The sequence below is a fragment of the Petaurus breviceps genome, unplaced genomic scaffold, assembly GCF_028583685.1.
Source record: "Petaurus breviceps papuanus isolate PSGF00001 unplaced genomic scaffold, PetGlider_PUasm1.0 90994, whole genome shotgun sequence".
NCBI classification, from domain to species: domain Eukaryota; kingdom Metazoa; phylum Chordata; class Mammalia; order Diprotodontia; family Petauridae; genus Petaurus; species Petaurus breviceps.
Genome location: NW_027187393.1, coordinates 1,953,689 through 1,975,232, shown reverse-complemented (window position 1 = coordinate 1,975,232; position 21,544 = coordinate 1,953,689). Strand labels below are relative to the sequence as shown.

The window sequence follows — 21,544 nt, the reverse complement described above, 5'->3', positions numbered from 1 at the left end:
AAGAAAGAAAGAAAGAAAGAAAGAAAGAAAGAAAGAAAGAAAGAAAGGAAGGAAGGAAGGAAGGAAGGAAGGAAGGAAGGAAGGAAGGAAATGCCTGTCCTCTACCCTCAAGCTTACTATCTAATAGCAAAAAATAATATCCAATAGAAAGCCGAAAAGTGTAGGGTGGGAGAGGTATTTGGTGTAGGGGCATGGTAGAGAATTCAAAGAAATCCAAAATGAGTATGGTTGGGTGGGAAATGAAGAGAAGTCTGAGAAGATGTCTGCCCTGTTCTCTCTTCTTAAATGGAGTTTATGGCTTTACTAGCCAACCAGAGGGACAGAGGGTACTAATGAGATGTGAGTAGCAAAGCTGATTGGATCTTGCAAGATGATAAGATTTCCCAATAACAAATTTACTGGGGATTTGGTGGAGAAATCAAAGAAGGCTAAAATGAATACAGCAGGTAGGAAATGAAGAGATGTCTGAAATGACTTAAGATTTCTATAAATGTTACCTGAAATTTCCTTGGGGTAGAGTCATGTCAAAAGTCATGGGGGACTCTATAGGTTTGGATATCTCTCTTTCCAAGATAGCTTTGAAAGTCAGATGTTGAATTTATTATAAAAGAAAAGGCAAGCTATCAGAATAGATATTCACAGTTTCATGTGCAATGCTTTCTTTTCTGTTCTACTACATGTATGAAAATGTTAATTTTGTTTGCTGTCAAGTTCAGCTTATTTTTAAAGATATTATGCTTGTTGGAGTTCTGGTATATGATTGTAGTGGAATACTATTGTACTATAAGAAATGGCTTCAGAAAAACATGGGAAGACTTATATGAACTGTTGCAAAATGAAATAAGCAGAAACAAGAGACTATTATGCACAATTAACAGCAAATGATCAACTGTGAAAGACAGCTATTCTGATCAAGACAATGATCCAAGACAATTGCAAAGGACACAGGATGAAAAATGCTATCCACCTCCAAAGAGAGGACTGATGAACTCTGAGGGCAGAAAGAAGCATACTTTTCTTACTTCATTTTTTCATTTGTTTGTGTGTGTTTTCTTTTGCAACATGGCTACTATAGAAATGTTTTGCATGACTTCACATGTATAATTGATGTCATATTGCTTGCATTCTCAAGGGACAAGGAAAGGCAGGAGTGAGAGAGAATTTGGAACTCAAAATTTTTAAAAATAAATGTTTAGAAAATTTACATGTAATTGGGAAATATTTAATAAAACAAATTTTTAAAAAGATACTGTGTTAGTTACAAGGTTTTTGTTTTTCAGTCTGGGAATGGGAATGAGAGGGGTAAGGATGATAATACAGGGGGGGAAATAAGAGCATCAATGAAGCATTTTTAAAAGTGCCCAAAACTGAATGGAAGTTGATTCGGAAGAAAACAGACAAATGGGACAACTTTGGAACATGTTAAATGTCCTTATATGCTTTAAAAAAAGCTAAGCTGGGGGCAGCCAGGTGGCTCAGTGAGTAAGAGCACCGGCTCCAGTGTCGGGATGACCTGGGATCAAATCCAGGCTCAGATACTTAGCACCACACCCAGAAATAACTGGCTGTGTAACTTTGAGCAAGTTACTTAACCCCAATTGCTTAAAAAAAAAAAGCTAAGCTGTACACAATGGAGATTTGTTCTTAGGATAATTCTCTTTTTCTGTTCTTATATACAGAAATGCAAACTGCTGTTTTGAAATTCAGAATAACAAAACATTTCTTTTAAAAAATAATAAATTGGTAGAAGCAGGACCTCCAAGCAGCTCCAGCTTCCACCTTCCCCAATCCATGTAAAAAGGGGACTCTGAACTACTTTGGAGCTGCAGAAACCACAAAATGACACAGAGAAACTAACCTCCCGCTGAGGACAGCCCTGCAGGCTGGCAGGAATTGGCCAGCTCAGCCCTCTGGGAGCGAGCCCAGGCCCATGTGAGCAGGAGGTTTTAGCCCCAGGGTGGGCCTGAGGGGCCTCGCACCAGAGGGACTCCAGATCATCAGCAGCTGTGGCCATTTCCAGATTTATCAACACATAGATGCGAAGGACAAAGTGAGAGGTCAGTGCAGTCTGGACTTTGGGACCCAGTAAGTGGGAGTGTGTGGCTTTTGCCCCCAGGGCAAGAAGCCACTGAGGTGCCAGCATAGCCAGCCAGTGCCACGTGGCAGCTTCAGCTCCTGGCCTGCAGAGTGTAGGGGGACCAAGCACCAGTCTGAGGGGTAATTGCTCTTGCTTTAACCTGCTTGGATCTGGATTGCAGTCTAGGGTGGTGGTCCTGGAGTGTGTGTCCAGCTTGCCAGAGCATGTGGAGCCCTCAGAGAGGGCACCAAATACCTCCGGCAGCTGAGAAAACCCCAGCGTTTGGGACAAAAGTTCCCCTGTCTGGTGGCAGAGTCCTACTGTAGCAAAAATCCCAGGGGTCAAATTACTGAGGGACGACATGACCAGGCAAAGGAAACAAAGCAAACAGAAGATTCCAACATTAGACTCCTGTTTTGGGGACAAAAAGGAACAAAGCACGGAACAGGAGGAAGACAGTGAAGTCAGAACTCCTGTACCAAAAGCTTCAAAGGAAAATACAAGCTGGTTACAGGCCATAGAGGACCTTAAGAAGCAGATAAGAGAAGTGGAGGAAAAATTGGGAAGAGAAATGAGAACGATACAAAAAATTATGAAATGAGGGGTGGCCAGGTGGCTCAGCGAGTAAGAGCACCGGCTCCAGTGTTGGGATGACCTGGAGATCGAATCCCGGGCTCAGACATTCAGCCCCACACCCAGAAATAACTGGCCGTGTAACCTTGAGCAAGTTACTTAACCCTGATTATTTAAAAAAAAAATATGAGAATCAACAGCCTGACTGAGGAAAATCACACCTTAAAAAACAGACTAACTCAATTGTCAAAAGAGGCTCAAAAAGGCAATGAGGAGAGAAATGCCTTAAAAAGCCGAATTTGCCAGATGGAGAAAGAAGCTCAAAAGCTCAATGAGGAGAATCATTCCCTCAGATTTGGAATGGAGCAAAGGGAAGCTAGTGACTTCATGAGAAATCAAGATGATGTTAAATAGATCCAAACAACTGAAAGAATAGAAGGCAATGTGAAATATCTCATGAGAAAAACCACTGACCTGGAAAATAGATCCAGGAGAGATAATTTAAAAAATTTTTGAACTACCTGAAAGCCATGATCAAAGAAAGAACCTAGAAATCATCCTCCAAGACATTCTCAAGGAAAATTGCCCTGATATTTTAGAGCCAGAAGGCAAAACAGAGGTTGAAAGAATCCACTGATCACCTCCTGAAAAAGATCCCCAAAAGAAAACTCCTAGGAATATTATAGCCAGGTTTCAGAATTCCCAGATCAAGGAGAGAATATTACAAGCAGCCAGGAAGAAACAATTTGAATATTGTGGAAACAAAATCAGGATAACACAGGATCTGGAAGCTTCTACACTGAGGGATCAAAGGGCCTGGAATATGATATTCCAGAGGGCAGAGGAGCTGGGATTAAAACCAAGAATCACCTACCTAGCAAAACTGAGTATCATGTTTCAGGGGAAAATATGGTCATTCAGTGGAATAGAGGACTTTCAAGCATTCTTAATGAAAAAACCAGAGTTGAATAGAAAATTTGAAATTCAGATAATACAAGCAGCAAGAGAAGCTTGAGAAGGTAAACAGGGAAAAGAAAAAATCATAAGCCACTTATCAAAGTTGAACTATTAACATTCCTACATGGAAAAACAATAATTGTAACTGATGAAACTTTTCTCAGTATGAAAATAGTTGAAGGTAATATATATATATATATATTTATATGTCTATATCAGAGGGTATACAGGCATATGAATACATATGTGAATGTGTGTATATATGTTTACAGGTATATTTAGATAGAGGGCACAGGACCAAGTTAATAGGAAGGGATGATACTTAAAAGGTGAAATTAAGAGGTGAAAGAGGAATATAATGAGAGGAGATGGAGAGAGACAGAATGGGTAAACTATCTCATACAGAAGAGGCAAGGGAAAATGGTTACCATGGAGGGGAAGAACAGGGAGGCAGAAGGGAATGGGTCAACCTTATTCTCATTGAATTTGGCTCAGGGAGGGAATGACATACACACTAAATAGGGTATCTCACCCTACAGGAGAATAGGGGGGAAGGGGATGAGAGTGGGTATGATGGAAGGGAGGGCAGGCTGGGGGGAAGTTGGAAGTACTCACTTTTGAAAAGGGATGGGATCAAAGTAGAGAACAGAACAAGTGGGTGGTGGGATAGGATGGAGGGAAATATAGTCAGTCTTTTACAATATATCTTCTATGTTAATGTTTTGCATTTGCTACACATGCACAACCTATACTGAACTGCTTATCTTCCCAGTAAGCGTGGGTGACAAGGGAGGGAGAGAATGAATCTGGAATTTAAAGTTTTAAAATCAAATGTTTAAAATTATATATATATATATATATATATATATATATATATATACATGCTATTATTAATACTATTTTACATGTAATTGGGAAAGAAGATATACAGGCACTGGGGCATAGAGATCCACCATGCCCTACTGGAAAAGTCGAAGGGGGTATGGGAGAAGATATGGGAGAGAGCAGATTGGAGGAGGGGATATCCTGTGGGATTGCTTTTTGGGGGCAGTGGGTAGGGGAAGAAAATTTGTAACTCAAAATCTGGCAGAAATGATGTAAATCAGAAGTTAATAAAGCATTTGGAAAATGAAAAAAATAATAAATTATGAATAACTCTTAGAGAGATGGAACCTTCTGGGGACAAGATGTAGTATATATTATTAGATATAGTCACAATATATTACTTAATTGTTACTTTTTGTGACAAATGAAGATTTAATCTGAAGAGGTGGAGGATTTTCCCTTCAGAATCTAGTGATCTAAGGACGTGTCAATAAGATGTAGAGTTTAAACTGAGAGACAATTTAGGAACCAATTTTATGTGACCACAGAAAAGTCATTTCCCTTTTCTAGAACTCAGTTTCCTCCTTTATAAGAGAGTGTTCTTTTCAGCTCTAAATTCTTTTATTCTAAGATTTTGGGTGACCATAACAAGAAATAGGATAATAACTAAGTCTGGAGCCATCCTGCTGCCAACTCTAGCTAGCCCTAAAGTAGAACTTTGACCAGCTGGGGAAAGGTACAATGAGGAAATCAGCAGGTCAGCATTAGGACTTCCTACCATTGGGGCTGCCCCACCATAGACACTGGCATGGGTGGCCTTAGAAGGCAGTGGTTTCCTGTTCCTGGAAGTATAGCTGAATGGCTACCTGTTATGGACACTGAAAAAATGGGTTCCTGTTGAGGTGATGGTTGAAACTAGATGACATCCAAGTGCCATTCCAACTCTAAGATGCTATGGAAGTTTCCCCAAAGGAAAACTGGGTTTGGGAGCCCAACCATTCTTCACACTTCCTGCTGCTGAGATCACAGAGGTTCCCAATAAGGTCATGGAGCAAGGCAGGGAAGGAGGAGCTACCACTAGGTGGTTTTAAGAAGCAAGGGAAAGGGGGCAGGAGGTTAATGATAGTAAGACAGTTCTAGTAAATAAAGTTTCTTCATTTAGAAGAAATAGTAAATGAAATAGCTTCTTGTAATAGGAATGGGGAGCCAGGGAGTCCAATATCCTTTTTCATCTCAATGCTATATAGCCCATAGCCCCAAGAGGAAAGAAGGAAAGGAGAAGAAAATTAGGATAAAGGAGAGGAAAGCAGCAATGGCTTAATTAATTGTAAAATTTTCCCCCAGAATAAAATAGCCAGGCTCCTCCCCACCCCTAGAAGGAGGCTGGGGGCAAAGAGGTAAGAGGGAGAGAACTTCAGAGACCTGGAGCCTGCATAGCTAAAATCCCACTTTCTGCAAGAAGTCTTTCCCCATTCTCCTTAATGCTAGTGTCTTCTCTCTGTTGATTATCTCCAATTTATCTATATGGACCTGTATTTCTGCATATATATCTTGTTGGTACATAGTTATTTGCATGTCATCTCCCACATTGGCTCCTTAAGAGCAGGGACTATTTTTTTGTCTTGGTATCTCTAGGGCTTAGCAAAGTCCCTGGCACGTAGGAGGATCTTAATACTTATTGACTAGATTCTTCTCAGGAGGAAGGAGGTCCCTGGGCACCTTGTTCACAGCCCCATACATGTCTCCAACTGAGGCCTAGAAGAGGTGGCTCTTCCCAGTCTCATTCCTTCCAGAACTTTGACCTTGTAGCCTTTGCCTCAGGTCTGCCCCTCAATCAACCCTCTCTAGGGCTGTTAGAAGCGGCACTGGGACTAGTTCACCAAACTTATAAGACTCCTTTTCAAAAAGTCCAATCCCTCCTGTGAAGCCCATACTCCTTCCCCAGAAAAAAAAAAGGGTAAGTAGAGGGAAAAGAGTACAGGAAAGGCAGAGAAGAGTGAGGACTGGGTGAGAGAAAGGAGAAGAGGAGGGAAGGGGGGAGGGAGAGGAGAAAGAGTTTAGAGAAAGGGACATAATAAAATATCTGAGGAATGAAGGGAAAAGGAGAGGAAGTAGAAAAGAGAAGAACAAAAGAGGGAAAGGAATGAAGTGCCCAGTGCCAGGAAAGGGCTGGGATAAGCTTGGCAATATCAACTTGTCACCTCCAAAAAGAGCCAGTGTGTGGAGTGAAGAGAGTTCTGGACTTCTGGAGTTGAGAGACCCAAATTCTTAAGGTTGTGTGACCCTGAGCAAAACACTTTCAAGTTTTCTCAGCAGTTTCCCCTCTGAGAAATGTGGGCAATAAAAACCCCAGCCCTTCCTTCCCCAATAGATTGCTGTGAGGATGGATATAGGAGTCTTACCGATGGGAAAAGTTTTTGCAGAGGAAGGATCAATAACATCAAACACCAGAAGAGAGATGCCCACCAAATAAATAAATAAAAATAAAAGGGGCAGCTAGGTGGTGCAGTGAATAGAGCACCCGCCCTGGAGTCAGGAGGACCTGAGTTCAAATCTGACCTCAGACACTTAACACTTACTAGCTGTGTGACCTTGGGCAAGTCACTTAAGCCCAATTGCCCTGCCTTGGCCCCTCCAAAAAGCAAAAAATAAGAGAGATGCCCACCAATGGGTGGCCAGGGACCTCCCAGTCTTAGCCTTAATGGGATTCCCCATGTTGTGTCCCACCGTAGACAGCTCTGGGGATTCAGTAAAGGCAAATGGCCTGGCCCAGCCAGAACTCCCAACGTCAACTCCCTACCCCCTATACCCGGATGCTCTTCCTCCTCACCTGGATCTCCTGGTTTTCCTAGCCTCCTTCTGGACAGTCTAAATTCCACCTTCTCCAGTAGGCTTTTCACCATCCACCCTGACCCCCTTATTAATTAATATCTTTACTTTCAAGATATATACACTGTATGTATCTTGTATGCACATGGTTACTTAACATGGTTTTCCCTGCCCTTCCACATTAGAATGTGAATTCCTAGATAAGGACAAATGTTTTTGCCTTTTTTGTAAATCCCCAGATCTTAATAGGTTTTGCTTGACATATAGAGCTTAATAATAAGACTTCTACCAGAAGCCTTTCCCAATACCTAATCCTAATGCTTGTTTTCCGTACTGGCCTGATCTTCCAAGACCTCAGAGCCCCACTACATTCTGGGAAGACGGCACTAAGGTTGATGCTGGACTCGCTGGCATTTATGTGTTCTAGAGGCAGCTATGAGTCTAGTTGTCTGTGAGAATCTTCAGAGTTCTGCCTTGGCTGTGAGATTGCCCTGAATCTTCATGGCTCTAATCACTGGGTCAGAAGGACTAGCTTCCCTGTCCTCCAGGGCTACGATTCTCAATGAGCACTTGCTCCAGGCAATCCTCTAAAGGGAGAAGTTCATCCGCTCTAAGGCAGCCAGAGAGCTAGGCCCGGGACAACCCGTAACCCCAAACCCACCCTCTTGTCCCACTTCCCAGAACAGGGCTCAGGCTATATTACATGTATATTATTCCCTGACACTACTGGCATCCTAGATGCCCTGGAACCGCAGGCCCCTGATAAGATGGTGAGTAGTTTTGTTGAGTGTGCCCCCGTGCACGCCCCGTCGGCCCATGAGCACGATCAAGGCCTTTGGCGTGAGTCCCACGCACACAGAGCGACCATCCAGTCCCTTGGTCCTGGCGTCCAGAACACCATCGCCTTCTTCTAAGAGGTGGTCTCGGATGACGCAGCAGCGTCGACCTGCCAAGCTGATACCAGACTGCAAGAAGCTGCGGCGGTCAGGGCCTGTCAGTATGCCCACCTCCTGCGGGGAAATGGCAGCCAGCAGACCTCCAGGCCTTGAGGCCCACACGCAGCGGTTGTCCGAATGCCCCACCACCGCCACGTCATCGATGCGCTGGTCCCGCAGTACGGCGCTGATGTATGTCTTCCAGTCGCCCATTCCAGGGAGAGAGTGGACTCCTGCCCTGCGCTCTGAGTCCCCAGGGGTGTCCTAGCTCCCGCTGCTGCTCTCCCGGTTACCGCTGTGACGTCAGCGTCCTCTGTGACACCAAAATTTGTTCTGAATTCACATCTCCTCCACCTTCCAGGACTTGTTCGGGACCAGAGAATAGACAAGCCCCTTTATTGCCCCACGGCGCTGAAAGAGGACCCAGAAGCCAAGGTAATACTATCTCACACTCTTCATTTTAGGACCTCCCCCATTACCAGGTCCCCACTAGCCCTTAGTGTGCCCACCCCAGGGGTAGGTAAACCCAGGGTCTGTTAGGAGGCAGTGTGCTCCCGGATCCATTCTAGGTAATTGGTTACGTTGGCGTAGACTCCAGGCTTGTTTCGGTTCCCACAGCCTGCGCCCCAGCTCACCACTCCGCGCAGAGTGAGCTGATCCGCTGCCTCTTCGCACACAAGCGGTCCCCCGGAGTCGCCCTAGGCCACTGACATGTCAGTTCTTTGTCCTTGCCTTGTGCCTCCCCACTCCCCTTTTCATGTGACCTGTCTCTCCGCTCACCTGGCAAGCATCTGTGCCCCCTTCCAGGAAACCGGCACACAGCATGCCCTGGGTAATAGTTGTCCCATGCACTTCTGGGGCTGAGCAGGTCTCGAAGGGAATGATAGGAATCTGGGCCTCCTGCAGGTAACTGGAGTAGTCTTCGGCCCCTGCAGCGTGGTAAAGCGGAATAGGTGACCAGACTGTGTTCTTTGATCGGTGATGGGGAGTGACCCCAATTGGATCACTCCGAGGTCAGGGTCTACTCGCTGCCACCCCCTTCTCCAGGTGTGTTTGGGACTCACATTTTTTTCCTACCTTTCTTTTCGTCTCCCCCTCCACCCCAATCCTGAATCCTGTGCCCAAGGAATTCATTCCCAGATTGTCTGTAAGCTGAGTTAGAGTGTGAGCAGCAATTCGGGGATCTCTGACAGAGCCGTTTTAATCTATAGGGAACCAAGAACTCTAAAACTCAAACAAATGCTGGAATTTCTCTGTACCAGAGCAAGGCTCCCCCAAACCACGAAGAAAAGTCATATGGCTCTTGACCATCTGTGTAACCCCTTTTATCCCTCTCCCCACAGTGTAGTAGGATTCTGAGCTAGCAAGGGACCTTAAAGGGAATATTCCTTTATTTTAAAGGAGGGGAAACTGAGGACCACAGAGTAGAAGTGACCTGCCCAAGGACACCGAGTTAAGTAGACGTCAGGGCCAGAAGGGGCTCAGAATTCTCTCAGTTCAAATCTGAAATATTTTCATTACCATTAGGTTACTACAGCCCACGATTACATTACCAAAACTCCCATCTTTTTTATTTATTTTAAACCAGATTTTAGATTTCTCCAATGCAGGGAACTCCCAGTGAGTACACTCCTTCCACCAACACAGATTAGCACCTGCTCTCCACCTTACAAGCTTAGCAAGAAAATTGCTGCTCTTCGTGAAGACTGTGTGCCCAAAGTCACACTGCCTACTGACACCGAGCAGAGGCAGGAGATGAATCTGGGCTTTCAGAGACCGTCTTTGGCCATCTATCCTCACACTAATTTGACCCTTCCATTAGCCACCCCTTCAAGGCCCCTTCCTTGCCTCGTCCTGGGTCGTCTCCCGTGCAGACCCACGTGAGGGAAAAAGCCATCTTCACTGCCCTCTCCTATTACCTTCATACTGGTGACCCCAGCCAGCGACCTGGCAACTCAAGGCGTCACTCATAGGCTCTGAGGAATCGGGGAGGCACACTGGTTGAACGAAGGACGTGAACTGCGCGCAACTGCCGTCCTTTGTCTCCTGCAGCCGTATCAGCGCTAATAGCCCCCAAATCGACCAAGACAGAGCTTTGAGCGCTATTGGAGCTCGGGCCCGGTTTCCGCATCTCCAACCCCTTTTCCCTACCTAAGGGGAACACCATGGCACTTAGTTGGGCTGAAGCCATCCTGTTGGCCCTAGACACCGCTCACCCGCACCTACCAATATCGTTCTGGAACGTGTCGGTCCGGAAGTTCTCGTGCAGAAGGTATTCACGCACCGCGAATTCCTGGCACTGCGAACAGCTTTCGTTGTATCTCTCTTGGCCCAGAACCACCGTCAGCAGTTGTGGGGCAGGCCTGAGGGAACACTGGCTGGAAGCTTCGCAGCGCACCATCAGACAACCCAGATCCCACCTGCTGTACAACCCTCTGCTCCTCACTTCCAGCCGGACCCCCAAATCTGATCTTCAAACCCAAATCTCTCCCTGCTTGGGAGGGACAAGGGTGATAGCTAAGAAACCCTAAACCTTCTCTTTCCATGTTCATAAAAGGATCTAGCTTTTCCTATCCCAAGCTTAAACTCCCCTGTTGCCCAGGTCTCTTCCTCTAGATTACTCTCCCAAAGAAACAACTAAATCGTGCGGTGGTTCCGGCCGAAGAGCCCTGCGTCACTCACCTGCTCTCCAGACAGTGTGCTGCTGTGAGAACCCAGCAGGCGCTAATGAGGCTGCCAGCGCAGAAGGTCTGGTCCAGGTAGAGCGCTGCTATGTAGGGGTGTGCGCCTGTTAATGCTACCAGCCCTCCCACGACTCGAGTCAGCCCAGAGAACCTCTTCTTCTGTCGCTGGCCGCAGGTCACAGCGTCAGCCTTCCTCAGAGAAGGCTGGGACCCGAGACTCTGCCTGGACAATTCTGAGAGGGAGCCGAGCACCAGACTGATGACTGATGCCCACTAGAGACACAGATGTTCCCTTTTTCTGTGCTTACCCTATGCCCTCTGTGTGTACCCCCTTGACCTGCCTGTGATCTTTTGTAGTGCCCTCTAACTGTCCCTGCCCATGCCCTTAGATGGAGAGGGGAAGCCCCCCAAACTGAGCTCCCTGCCTTCCTCTCCCTCCCCCACAATTTACTCCATTGAGCTATAATTTCCCCTTCCCATAGTTTTGTCTTTCCTAGTTTTTTTTTTCCATCCTTCTGAAGCCACTTTGATGTATACCGTCCTCTAACTGAGCATAGCTGTTATAAAACTAAGACGGAAAGGGGTCTTTGAGGTCATCTAGTGAGCTAAGGGCAGTACCCTCTGCCTAATTTATTAAGCACCATTTATTAAGGTGTCAGGGTGTTACAAAGATAAAATGAAAAAGTCCCTGTTCTATAATGGAGATTACATTCCATTCCTTGTGCCCTCTGCCAGTGCTTACCCATATCCAGTCTTGGTGCTTATGTTCTGGTACCCATCCCCCCTCTCTTTGCCAGTCTTTCCCTTTGTACTCATACTGTGCCAGCCTGTTTCTTTTGCCTATCCTAGTTATGTCCACATCATATCCATTTGTGCCATCCCCAAGCTTTCTATGAATGACAGTCTCATGCCAATGCCTATCTCATGCTCTCTGTCCATGTTTATCCCCATTTAGCCCCCTCACTTCTCTGTGTACCCAACAATGTCCTCTTGTTCTTGTCTTGCGCTTTCTGTTATCAGCCCTGTGCCTTCTACCTGTGCTCAGCCCTTTTTATTGCACTGTTCCTATTTCATGTGTTTTCGATGCCTGCTCAGTATTCTGTTCCATCTGCCTGTACCCATCCAGTGACCCCTGCCTGCCCTGCCTGCTGTCTTGTCAGTTCATGTGTTCTTCCTGTCAGGCCCAATCAGTATTTTCTGTCAGTCCTATCTTTATATCATGCCTGCATCCAGCCCCTCTCTGCTCACCCCATCTCTGCCCACTGATGCCCTCTGTCTATTCACTATTAATAAGCACCATACTTTTTCTTTGTTCCAAAGCCTATTCATACTTTGTTCCCTCTATTGGAGCCAGTGTAGTACCTTTTCTGAAAGTGCCCGTCTCATGCCATAATAGTTGTCTGCCTTCTTTCCCTGCACTGCCTTTATTATTTCTTGTCCACCATGGAGCACCTCTAAAAAGTTCTTTCTGTGTTCATTCCATGCCCTCTACACCTAAGCTGTGCCCACTTCCACTGCCAGACCTATGCTTGCCCTGTACTCAATCTAGTGCCCTCCATCATAACTTGTCTGTCCTCAGTGTCATGACTTCTGGAGCTTTGCCCACCTGTGCCTACTACATCCCTGTGTTTGCTGTGCCCTCTGCCTCCAACAAAATTTGTTCAAATCTATATCTTTCTGCTTACCTTGTCCTTTGTGACAACCCTGGACCTCCTGTCTATGCCCATCCAGTGCCCTCTACCATTTCACACCCTCTGTGACCTCTTTTCTATGTGAATTCCCCATCACTTTTACCTCTAAGAAGAGGTTCTCCCCCTCTCTTCCTTCCTGTCCCCTCCTAGTATAATAATATTTGACCCTTTCCTACCTATGGAAGATGATGGGGCAGGAGTAGTTAAGTGCTGTGATGCCATGACTGAACTCTGAGTTGGTTGCTGGCATATGTCCAGACTACATCGCTCCCAGCTTATCCGGGGCCCAGAGAGAACAAAGCACCAGGGGCTAGTGTCATTGTCTGGGTTCCTGAAACCAAATGTAAATGGTATGAAGTATAGGTGAAGGGTCCTCCACATCTCATCCTCAGTGCCTTTTCTCACCTCTTTCCTGATCTGGGCCCCACACAGACTCCTCCCCCAAAGCCTCACTTCTCTGGCTTTGTCTAAGCCTGCCTCTCTCTCCCCATCTCTTCCAGCCTGCTCCCCTCTTCTCATGAAAACTTTACTCAACTCCCAGTCCTCCTCACCTGCAGTACGAGTGATGGCCCAAACCCCTGCTCAGCACGTATTCCCTGGGCAGGTCCCGGAATGTGATCTCTGAGGACCAAGGTTGGCATTGTTTTCCAGATAATGTGGTATGGGCTGTGCCTCGGTAGGTGAGTCCCCGGCCATTATAACATGTTGCAGTGGTGTCTAGGATAAAGAGAGATCATCCAAAAATGGAGGTGCTAGGGGAGCTCCCAAAACTGGGTTCTCTTCCTCCAGTTGGTCCACCCTACTTTTATCATTTCTCCCTGTCTCCTCCCTTGTTTTCTTCTTTCCTTTGGGAAAGAAGTGACCTGGATACAGAAAGAATTGGGACTAGAACCTGGGTCTCAGGATGATAGGATTGATAGGATTTCAAGCTGGAAAGAACCTTAAAAAATCATCTAGTTTAGAAATCCCCCTTTTTGGCAGGTAAGGAAACCAACCCAGTATTTGTTCCACTAGACCACACTCCCTCTCCCCTCTCCCTTTGTCATCTTCTAAAAGGGGGAAGGGGAGGATGGAGGACATCTCCCTGTGCTTCTCCCTTTCTGTATGTCCTGGTGATCACATCTCCCCTCTAATCCACCTCTGGTGCCCTGGCCTGAAAGGGGTCTGGACCTACCTATTTCACAAAATTTCCCTGTGTAACTTGGAGGACAATGGCAGACAGGGTGGCCCTCTGCCTCCAAGCACTTCCCTCCATGGAAACAAGGGTTATCCAGGCAGGCTGGGGAGAGAACAGAGTTCTCAGTATAATCTTTTGGAAGAAAGGGTGAGTTGTGTCTCACTCCAGCCCTGACCAACCTCCCCCTACCAACAACTCCCCCAGAGTCCTGGAATGGGTCTCATTTTCACAATGACCAAACCTAAATGGGACCACTGACCATAGGATGTCTAGAATGAGAAGGACTCTTAGAACATAGTGTTAGATTTAGAAACAGTCCAAGAACATAGAACCTCAGAGGTAGAATGTATTTTAGAATATAAAATGTCTAAGTTAAAAGTTGGGAAAGACCTTAGAATTTAGGATGCAGAATGTTAAGGTTAGAAGGGACCTTATGTTAGAGCCAGAAGAACATAGTGTCAGCTAGAGAAGGTTTCATCAAACTTTGAACCTTAGAATGGGAAGAGACCTTAAAACACAGAACCCAGAAGAAATGTGGAACATAAAAGAAATCATAAAACAGTATATTTAGAGGTAGAAGGGATCAAGAAAAAGATCACAGGCTATTAGAGCTGCAAGGTGCCTCAGAGTATAGAATGTTGGAGTCTTAGAAGAAAGGAAACTTTGGAAATTTAGGAAAACCTAAAGGGACCTTAGGACAAAGGCCATTAGAGTGGACAAGAACTTCAGAATATTAGAGAGGATATACGAATAATGTTAGCGTTTACAGAGGCCATAAGCCCCAGGAAATATATCAGAGTTAGATGTGATCTGAGAACATAGACTTGGAAGTGAAAAGAAGACTAAATGATAGAACACAAAATGGAGCATAGAACACTTAACATCAGAGCTAGAAGGAAGCTTAGAACATGGACTAAGAAATAAAAGGGAGATTACATAGAACACATAACATTAGAGCTGGAAGGAACCTTAGAACACAGACTCAGAAGTGAAAGGGATATTGGATAGAACACAAAATGGAGCATAGAACACATAACATCAGAGCTGGAAGGAACCTTAGAACACAGACTCAGAAATGAAAAAAGATTAAATAGAACACAGAATAGAGCATAGAACACATAACATCAGAGCTGGAACCTTAGAATGTAGACTCAGAAGTGGGAAGGAGCTAAGAGAATAGGGCATAGAATATGGAATGTCAGAACTGGAAGAATCTTTCCAAAGAAACCTTGGAAAATAAAAGATTAGTGTCAAAGCTGGAAGGTCCCTTAGAAACCCTATAGTCAAACCCCATCATACAACTGGGAAAATGAAGTAGAGCTCAGTGAATAGGAAGTCACACCAAGTGGATCAGTAGCCTATCTGCTTCCTAGTCTTTGGCCTTAGGGCTCTTTGTCCCTCCCCACCCTCCCTCACCCTCCCTGTTCCAGCCTCCCCGTGGCTGTCCCAAACCAATCCTTACCTCCAATGTGTGGCAGCCACTTGCAGTCAGGACTAGAGTTCTTACATCTGCACTTGGCCACTCTCGGTGGCTCTGCACGAAACCAAGTCTCACCCTCATCAAAGAACTGTCTCAGCTGAGGCTGGTAGCACTTCTCTGGGGGCAGAATGCATGCTGCTTAAGAATAGGTTGCTGGTGTTCAGTCCTGTCCTATTCTTCATGACCCCATTTGGGGTTTTCTTGGAAAGGATACAGGAGTGGTTTGCCATTTCCTTATCCGATTCATTTTACAGAAGAGGAAATTGAGGCAAGCAGTAACTTACCCAGGGTCACATAGCTAGTAAATTTCTAAGGCTGGATTTGAACTTAGAAAGATGTCCTCCTGACTCCAGAGCTGGCATTCTATCTGCTGCACCACCTAGCATGAGCCCCAGGAGGCAAGGACCCTGACTTAGGTGTTTATATGTCCCTTCTTGTGTCTCTAAGATTGTGCTTGGTGGCACACTGGACCTGAAGTCAGGAAGATGTGAGTTCAAATCCTGCCTCAGACACTTAACTAGCTGTGTGACCCTGGCCAAGTCTCTTGATCTCAGTTTTCTCATCTGTAAAATCATAACAATATGACCTCCTTCCAAGGGATGTTGTGAAAATACAATGAAATAATATTTGTAAAGCACTTTGCAAATCTTACAGTGTTTTATAATTTATAATTATGTTATCTATATATGTATGTATGTATAAATATAGATATGATACTATTTTCATCTAGATTCTGACAGGATGAGGCCCCCAAGGGTAGAAACCCCTCCCCATATCAAGGCCTTGGGGCCACCCTCCCTTTGGGGGTGGTTGTACTGAGTGTTCCGAAACCCCAGATCCAGTCAGTTACAGTGGACCTCAGGTGATTTGGCACCTTTTTGACAGTGATGGCCGCTGAGGTGGGGAGCACAGAGGCATAGAGGTCCATGAAAAGTGTTGATGCAGGTCCCTCCCTTGTGGCACGGGTTGTGATTGCAGTGATCTGTGGACAGAAGACCCTTGCATTTGACCTCTGAGAATGCAGAAACCCTGAATGGAATAGGAAAGGGGCTGAGGAAGGGTGAAGAAAGAAATCAAGGCAGAGAAGCCCTAGGAGGCTTCTATCTGCCCAAAGATTGAGATTGGAGTTAGATACCCCTGCGGCCCTTCTTGGAGAAGTAAAGAGATAAATCCTGAGCTGTATTCAAATTACTAGCTTGGGAGTAGGGTGGGGGAGGACCCCAAGGACTTTCTGGAATGGAAGGAGAAAAGAGGAGAGCTCCAGCCAATGCACCTTTCACTTTCTTGAAATCCAGGCAATAGGTCCACTTCTGATCTCGATCATAGTTGTCGGTGGTTGCACACCTGCAGAAAGAGGGGGTCATCCCTACTCTGCAGACCCAGGTGGAAAAACCCCAAAAAGCCCACCTCTCCCAAAATCCTGCCAGAGGATGCCACCACCACTGAACTTCAGGGAGAGAGGAGACTAGGAACACCTTCTCTCCTGAGGCTGTTGGCCTGGGACTAGGAGATAAAAGGACCTCTAGAATTCTCTAGAATTTAGAAGGATTCTCTAGAATTTAAAGATTTACTAATCTTTATACTGTCAATAACTCTGCAAGAAGGGAGTGCAAATCTCATTATCTCCATTTTACAGATCAGGAAACAGCTTCAGACTGGCCCCAGGCCATACAACTAATACAATGTCAAAGTAACATATCAGAAAAAAAAAAAGTGGTTTATTTGAATGGAGTGATATTCTCATTTGGGAACCTTGTAGAATATTGTGACCAAGATGATGCTGCCTAGCAGGGAGGGAGGCCAGAAGCTTACCAGGCATGGGGCCCTGGACGGTCCCTCTTGGTACATCCGTGGTATAGCTGGCCTCGATATTGGAAGGGGAAGTGGCAGGGATCTTTACCATCTGTGATGACTGCAATTAACCCACAAACACCTAATGAGCCCCTACAGCATGCAGCAAACCCCAGAACTACCTTCGCGGGGCAAGACAAGCAATATTAAGCACTAACAAATGTGCCTGTGGTAGGCATTGTGATAAATTGTCAGGGATACAAAGAAATGCAAAAAAAAAAAAAAAACCAACAAAACTAGTCCCTATTCTCAAGGAGCTTACAGTCTAATGGTGGTGACAACATGCGAACAAATATGCATAATGGATAAATTAGAAATAATCTCAGGAAAGGCACTAAATTAAGGAAGATTGGGTTGGGGCAGCTAGATGTCTCGTGGATAGAGCACCAGCCCTGGAATCAGGACCTGATTTCTCCTGGAATCAGGAGGACCTGAGTTCAAATTCAGTCTCAGATACTTCTTAGTTGTGTGACCCTGGGCATCACTTAACCCTAATTGCCTCTTGGGGAAAAAAAAGGAAGTCTGGGTCAGTTCTCTTGTAGAAGGTGGGACTTTAGCTGAGACATAAAAGAAGCCAGGAGATGGTGAGGAGGGGGAAAATCAATGCAAATGTCCAGTGTGGGGGAGGGGGAAAATTTAGAACTCAAAATCTTATTAATGTTAATGCTGAAAGCTTTAAGAAAAAATGAAGAAGAATCTTGTTTGTCTTTTTGCTTCCTCTCTTCCCAGAGATGTTGGAGTCCTAAGACCTGCATCTGAGTCCTGCTCTGCCAATCACTATGACTGTGGGGAAGATATTCCAATTCCCTGAATCTCATTTTCCTTATCTAGAAAAATAAAACCTGAGGATGTAATAATACTTGCATATTACTAATACTACTACTAACAATAATACTATCTAATTATTAATAATACTATCTCATGTGGCCACTGTGGAAAGATGGTAAAGCACCATGTGAACGTGAGCTATGAGTAATGATGTAGTGGGGGCCGTCCTGCCCCCTGCTGAACGTCCCAGAATAATACTTTTACTAATTCTCATAAACTCTGTGGGAGCTTTAGGGGACCATGTGACTATATATGACCCGTCACTAAGGGGCTTGCTCTGAGAGTGCATTCCTTTGCCCCCAAACTTTGTAAAATAAAGATTTCTAAACCCAGTCAAAACTCACTTATTTAAAAAATTATTTTCAAATAGTATATAAATATAAAATAATATAAAAAATAAAATTCTAGCTTCACAAAATCCATTAAAAAAGAGAAAAAGAAAATGTCCAGTCAGGAGATAGAATGTCATATGCAAATAACAGCAACAAGGCCAGTGTCTCTGGGTCCCAGAGTATGTGGAGGAGACTTAGGGATGTGAAGACTGGAAGGCTGGGAAAGGACGAGATTATGAACAGCTTTAAAAGCCTAACAACAGTGCCCTGTCAGTGTCAGGAGCTTAATAAATGCTTGTTGACTGCTTTATTGCCTGATGTATAATGGGCACTAAGTTATTGATGCTTATTGATTGATGGGCTGATTACAAAGGAGGAAACTGAGTACATCTCCGAAAGGTTAAGTGATCTGGCCATGTTCACATAACCAGTGAGTAATGGGCCTGCTGATGCTTCGCCATACATTGTGTGCTCCCCACAGTGCCTGGCACAGCTGCCTACACAAAGCAGATGTTTGTCATTTCAGAAACTGGTGGCCCAGGTTGGAGGAGGGAAGTGGGACACCCAGAAGGAAGGAAGGGAAGGATGCATTAGGAATGCAAGGGGCATTAAGAGGGGACTGAGGGGTGTGGGTGTTTTGGCTGAGGAAGTAGAAAGTCATCCTCCCTCCCCACTCATAATTACAATAATAGCAACAACTCATTTACATCCCGCCTCCAAACTTGGGCCTTCACTCAGTGACTGGGGCTGGAGACAGACTGGACAGCCAGACTCAACGCTGGGTCTCTATCCCAAAAGGTCTGCCCTTTTGCCCTCTCCCAATGAAGGGGTGGTCCTTCCTAGAACCCCACACCCCACCACTGCCACCACCATTACCTCACCCTTGATCACTTGGCCAGAAGTCCATCTGAGAAGACTCACCTGCTGTGGTCATGGGTTCTTTTGAAGTTTTCCAGGGTGGGGCCTATGAGAAGTTAGGATGGGAGGAGTGCCAGCTTCCTCTTCATCTCATTCTCCATGCATACTTTCCTTTTCCTTTTGCCTTCTCTGCCCTCACTCAGAGATCCAGAGACCACCCTCCCAACTCACCCACTTCACATGCATCACAACCACCCAGGTCAGGACCCTGAGCTTCCCCATTTCTTTTTCTCCCACTAAGCTCTGATTCATTCTTCTCAGTTCCTATTCTTGATCTCTTCACCTCGTGTTCTGGAGGCCCAGTGTGGGGAACCTGAACCCAACCTCACCCAGAGGTGGGTTTCAGAATCACTAGAGACCTACAAAGGGTCTAGTACCACTCCTACCTGAACAAAATCCCCTCTATAACATGTCTGACAAATGGTCTCCAAGATTTTGCTAGATCTTCAGCAAGAGGGAACTTGGGGGGAGGCTAGGTGGCTAAGTGAGTAGAGCACCATCCCTGGAGTCAGGAGGACCTGAGTTCAAATTTAACATCAAACACTTAACACAAAAACTAGCTGTGTTACCTTGGGCAAGTCACTTAACCCCAATTGCCCTGCCCTCCCCCTTCAAAAAAAAAAAAGAGAGAGAGGGAACTTGCTACCTTCAGAGCCCTGTATCTCATAGCAAACCTGAATTTGCCTCTACAATTGCTACCCACTTCTCCCAAGTTCTCCCCCTGGGAGTAAAGTAGAACAAATCTAATCTTTTCACCCCCAGACTTTTTCCCTTCCTGGCCAGGCTAAAGAGTCTTCTATTTACAATACTCCAGATGTAGTCTAATCAGGGCAGAGTGCATTAGCAATTAAAACAATAATAAACAATTAGCATTTATCTCTTTAAGGTTTGCGAAGTGCTTTCCAAATAGTATCTCATTTGATCAGGACTACCTCCTTATCTCAGGACACTTTGCATATCTTACAGGAACCTGAGAGCACATTAACTTCCTAGGCTGCCGTATCCCACAGTTGACTCATATTGAGTTTCCAGGAACTAAAAACCCCAGAGCTTTTTCAGATTGTTGTTTAGCTGTGTCTCTACCCTCTCGCCATTTTGTGTCTTCTTATTTCATATGTTTCCCATTGGGAGATACCCCGGATTCCTAGAAAAGCTAAGTGCCTGGGGGTGCTCAGGTGGGAATAAGACCAAAGCAGAAGACTCCCAAACCCTGGGGTACCAGATACTTGGAAAAAGTAGGAAAGGGGAAGGACATGTTGGGAATTCTGGTTCTCTTCCCTCCCCAGACAACAACTAATCAGCCAGATTCAGGGGCAAAACAAGGAACCCAAGGTCAAAAAGGAATGCTTTCCCCTAGGGATTCCCCAAAACCATGATTCTCTTCCACTGGGGATCCTATAATACAGTGCCTCTTCCTTCACCCAGGACCCCCTAACCCAGCCCCCAAAATGCTCCCTCCGAAACCATAACTCTTGCCCCTATTTGATTTCCTCTGAGACCACCCTAAATCCTTTCCTCATACTTACCTCTTCTCCCCCCCCAAAGGAGCCCTTAACCCAACTCTCATCTCTCCTGGACCACCCTATCCCTTCCCTCCTGGCATCCCCTTCTCTCAGAACCTAAAAACTGCATGCCCCCCCCACCCCCTTCCCCTTTTGCAAGGTTCCCTAGACCTTTCTCACCACCAGAGCTCTCTCACCAGAAGTGCCAGCCCCAGGCCCAACATTAGGGACTCCAGTAGCAGTAGGAACTGCATGGTGTCTGTGTGTTTGGATCAATATGATGGGGTAAGGTCCAAGGGAAGAGTTGGAGTCAAAGAAAAATAAACTCCAACCAGGCTGAACCCCGTCCCCCTGACCCTGACCCAAGTTCAGGGCCCAGAGCCAGTGTATTCTTGACAGAGGGAAAGACCAGTCTTCCTAGAAGAGGCAGGACTAGGCTAGGTTTGTCTAGAAAGAGTGAATGAGGAAGGGGCCATGATACAGGATGTCTGGGACTCACCCTGAGAGTGTGAATTATGGATGATTTCAAGTGAAGAGGACAGGCTTTCTGGATTCATGCCTTTATTTCTAATCCTTTCTAGGTAACACATCAAAGTCTAGCTCTGCCATTCACTACCTGCTGTACCTTGGGAAACTTACTTTGCCTCTTTCATCCATCTATAAAAATAAAGAGTTGGTAAGGAGGTGACATGGTAGAGGGAAAGAAACTGTAACTGGAATCCCTCCAAGGATTTGGCTTCTGATACTTCTCTAATAATGCTTACCTTCTAATGTGACTCTGGGCAAGTCATTGAACCTCCCTCCCTCAGCCTCATTGTCCGTATCTCTAAAGTGAAGGGGTCAGACTCTAAAATTCCTTCCCATTCTAGAGCTATGAACTTATGA

General features: G+C 45.5%; 2 protein-coding genes across 2 annotated transcripts; both read right to left on the bottom strand.

Moving 5' to 3' along the window:
- Positions 1-7,995: 7,995 nt before the first annotated feature.
- PFN3 (profilin 3) lies at positions 7,996-8,414 on the bottom strand. Its single transcript, XM_069077491.1, has one exon. It carries the CDS (start codon positions 8,407-8,409, stop codon positions 7,996-7,998), a length of 414 nt encoding a protein of 137 aa, XP_068933592.1. The 5' UTR covers positions 8,410-8,414.
- A 318-nt stretch (positions 8,415-8,732) lies between these two features.
- Positions 8,733-20,913, bottom strand: F12 (coagulation factor XII). Its single transcript, XM_069077490.1, is given in 15 exon segments — positions 8,733-8,894; positions 8,977-9,125; positions 10,045-10,110; positions 10,113-10,259; positions 10,423-10,559; positions 10,879-11,113; positions 12,748-12,902; positions 13,123-13,288; positions 13,746-13,850; positions 15,211-15,345; positions 16,103-16,210; positions 16,502-16,572; positions 17,041-17,140; positions 19,161-19,203; positions 20,857-20,913. Coding segments are annotated over 15 exon segments (1,836 nt in total).
- Between the last annotated feature and the right edge of the window lie 631 nt (positions 20,914-21,544).

Excerpts from the sequence above, each read along its gene's own strand:
- PFN3 (XM_069077491.1), bottom strand. The coding sequence starts at position 8,409 with ATGGGCGACTGGAAGACATACATCAGCGCCGTACTGCGGGACCAGCGC.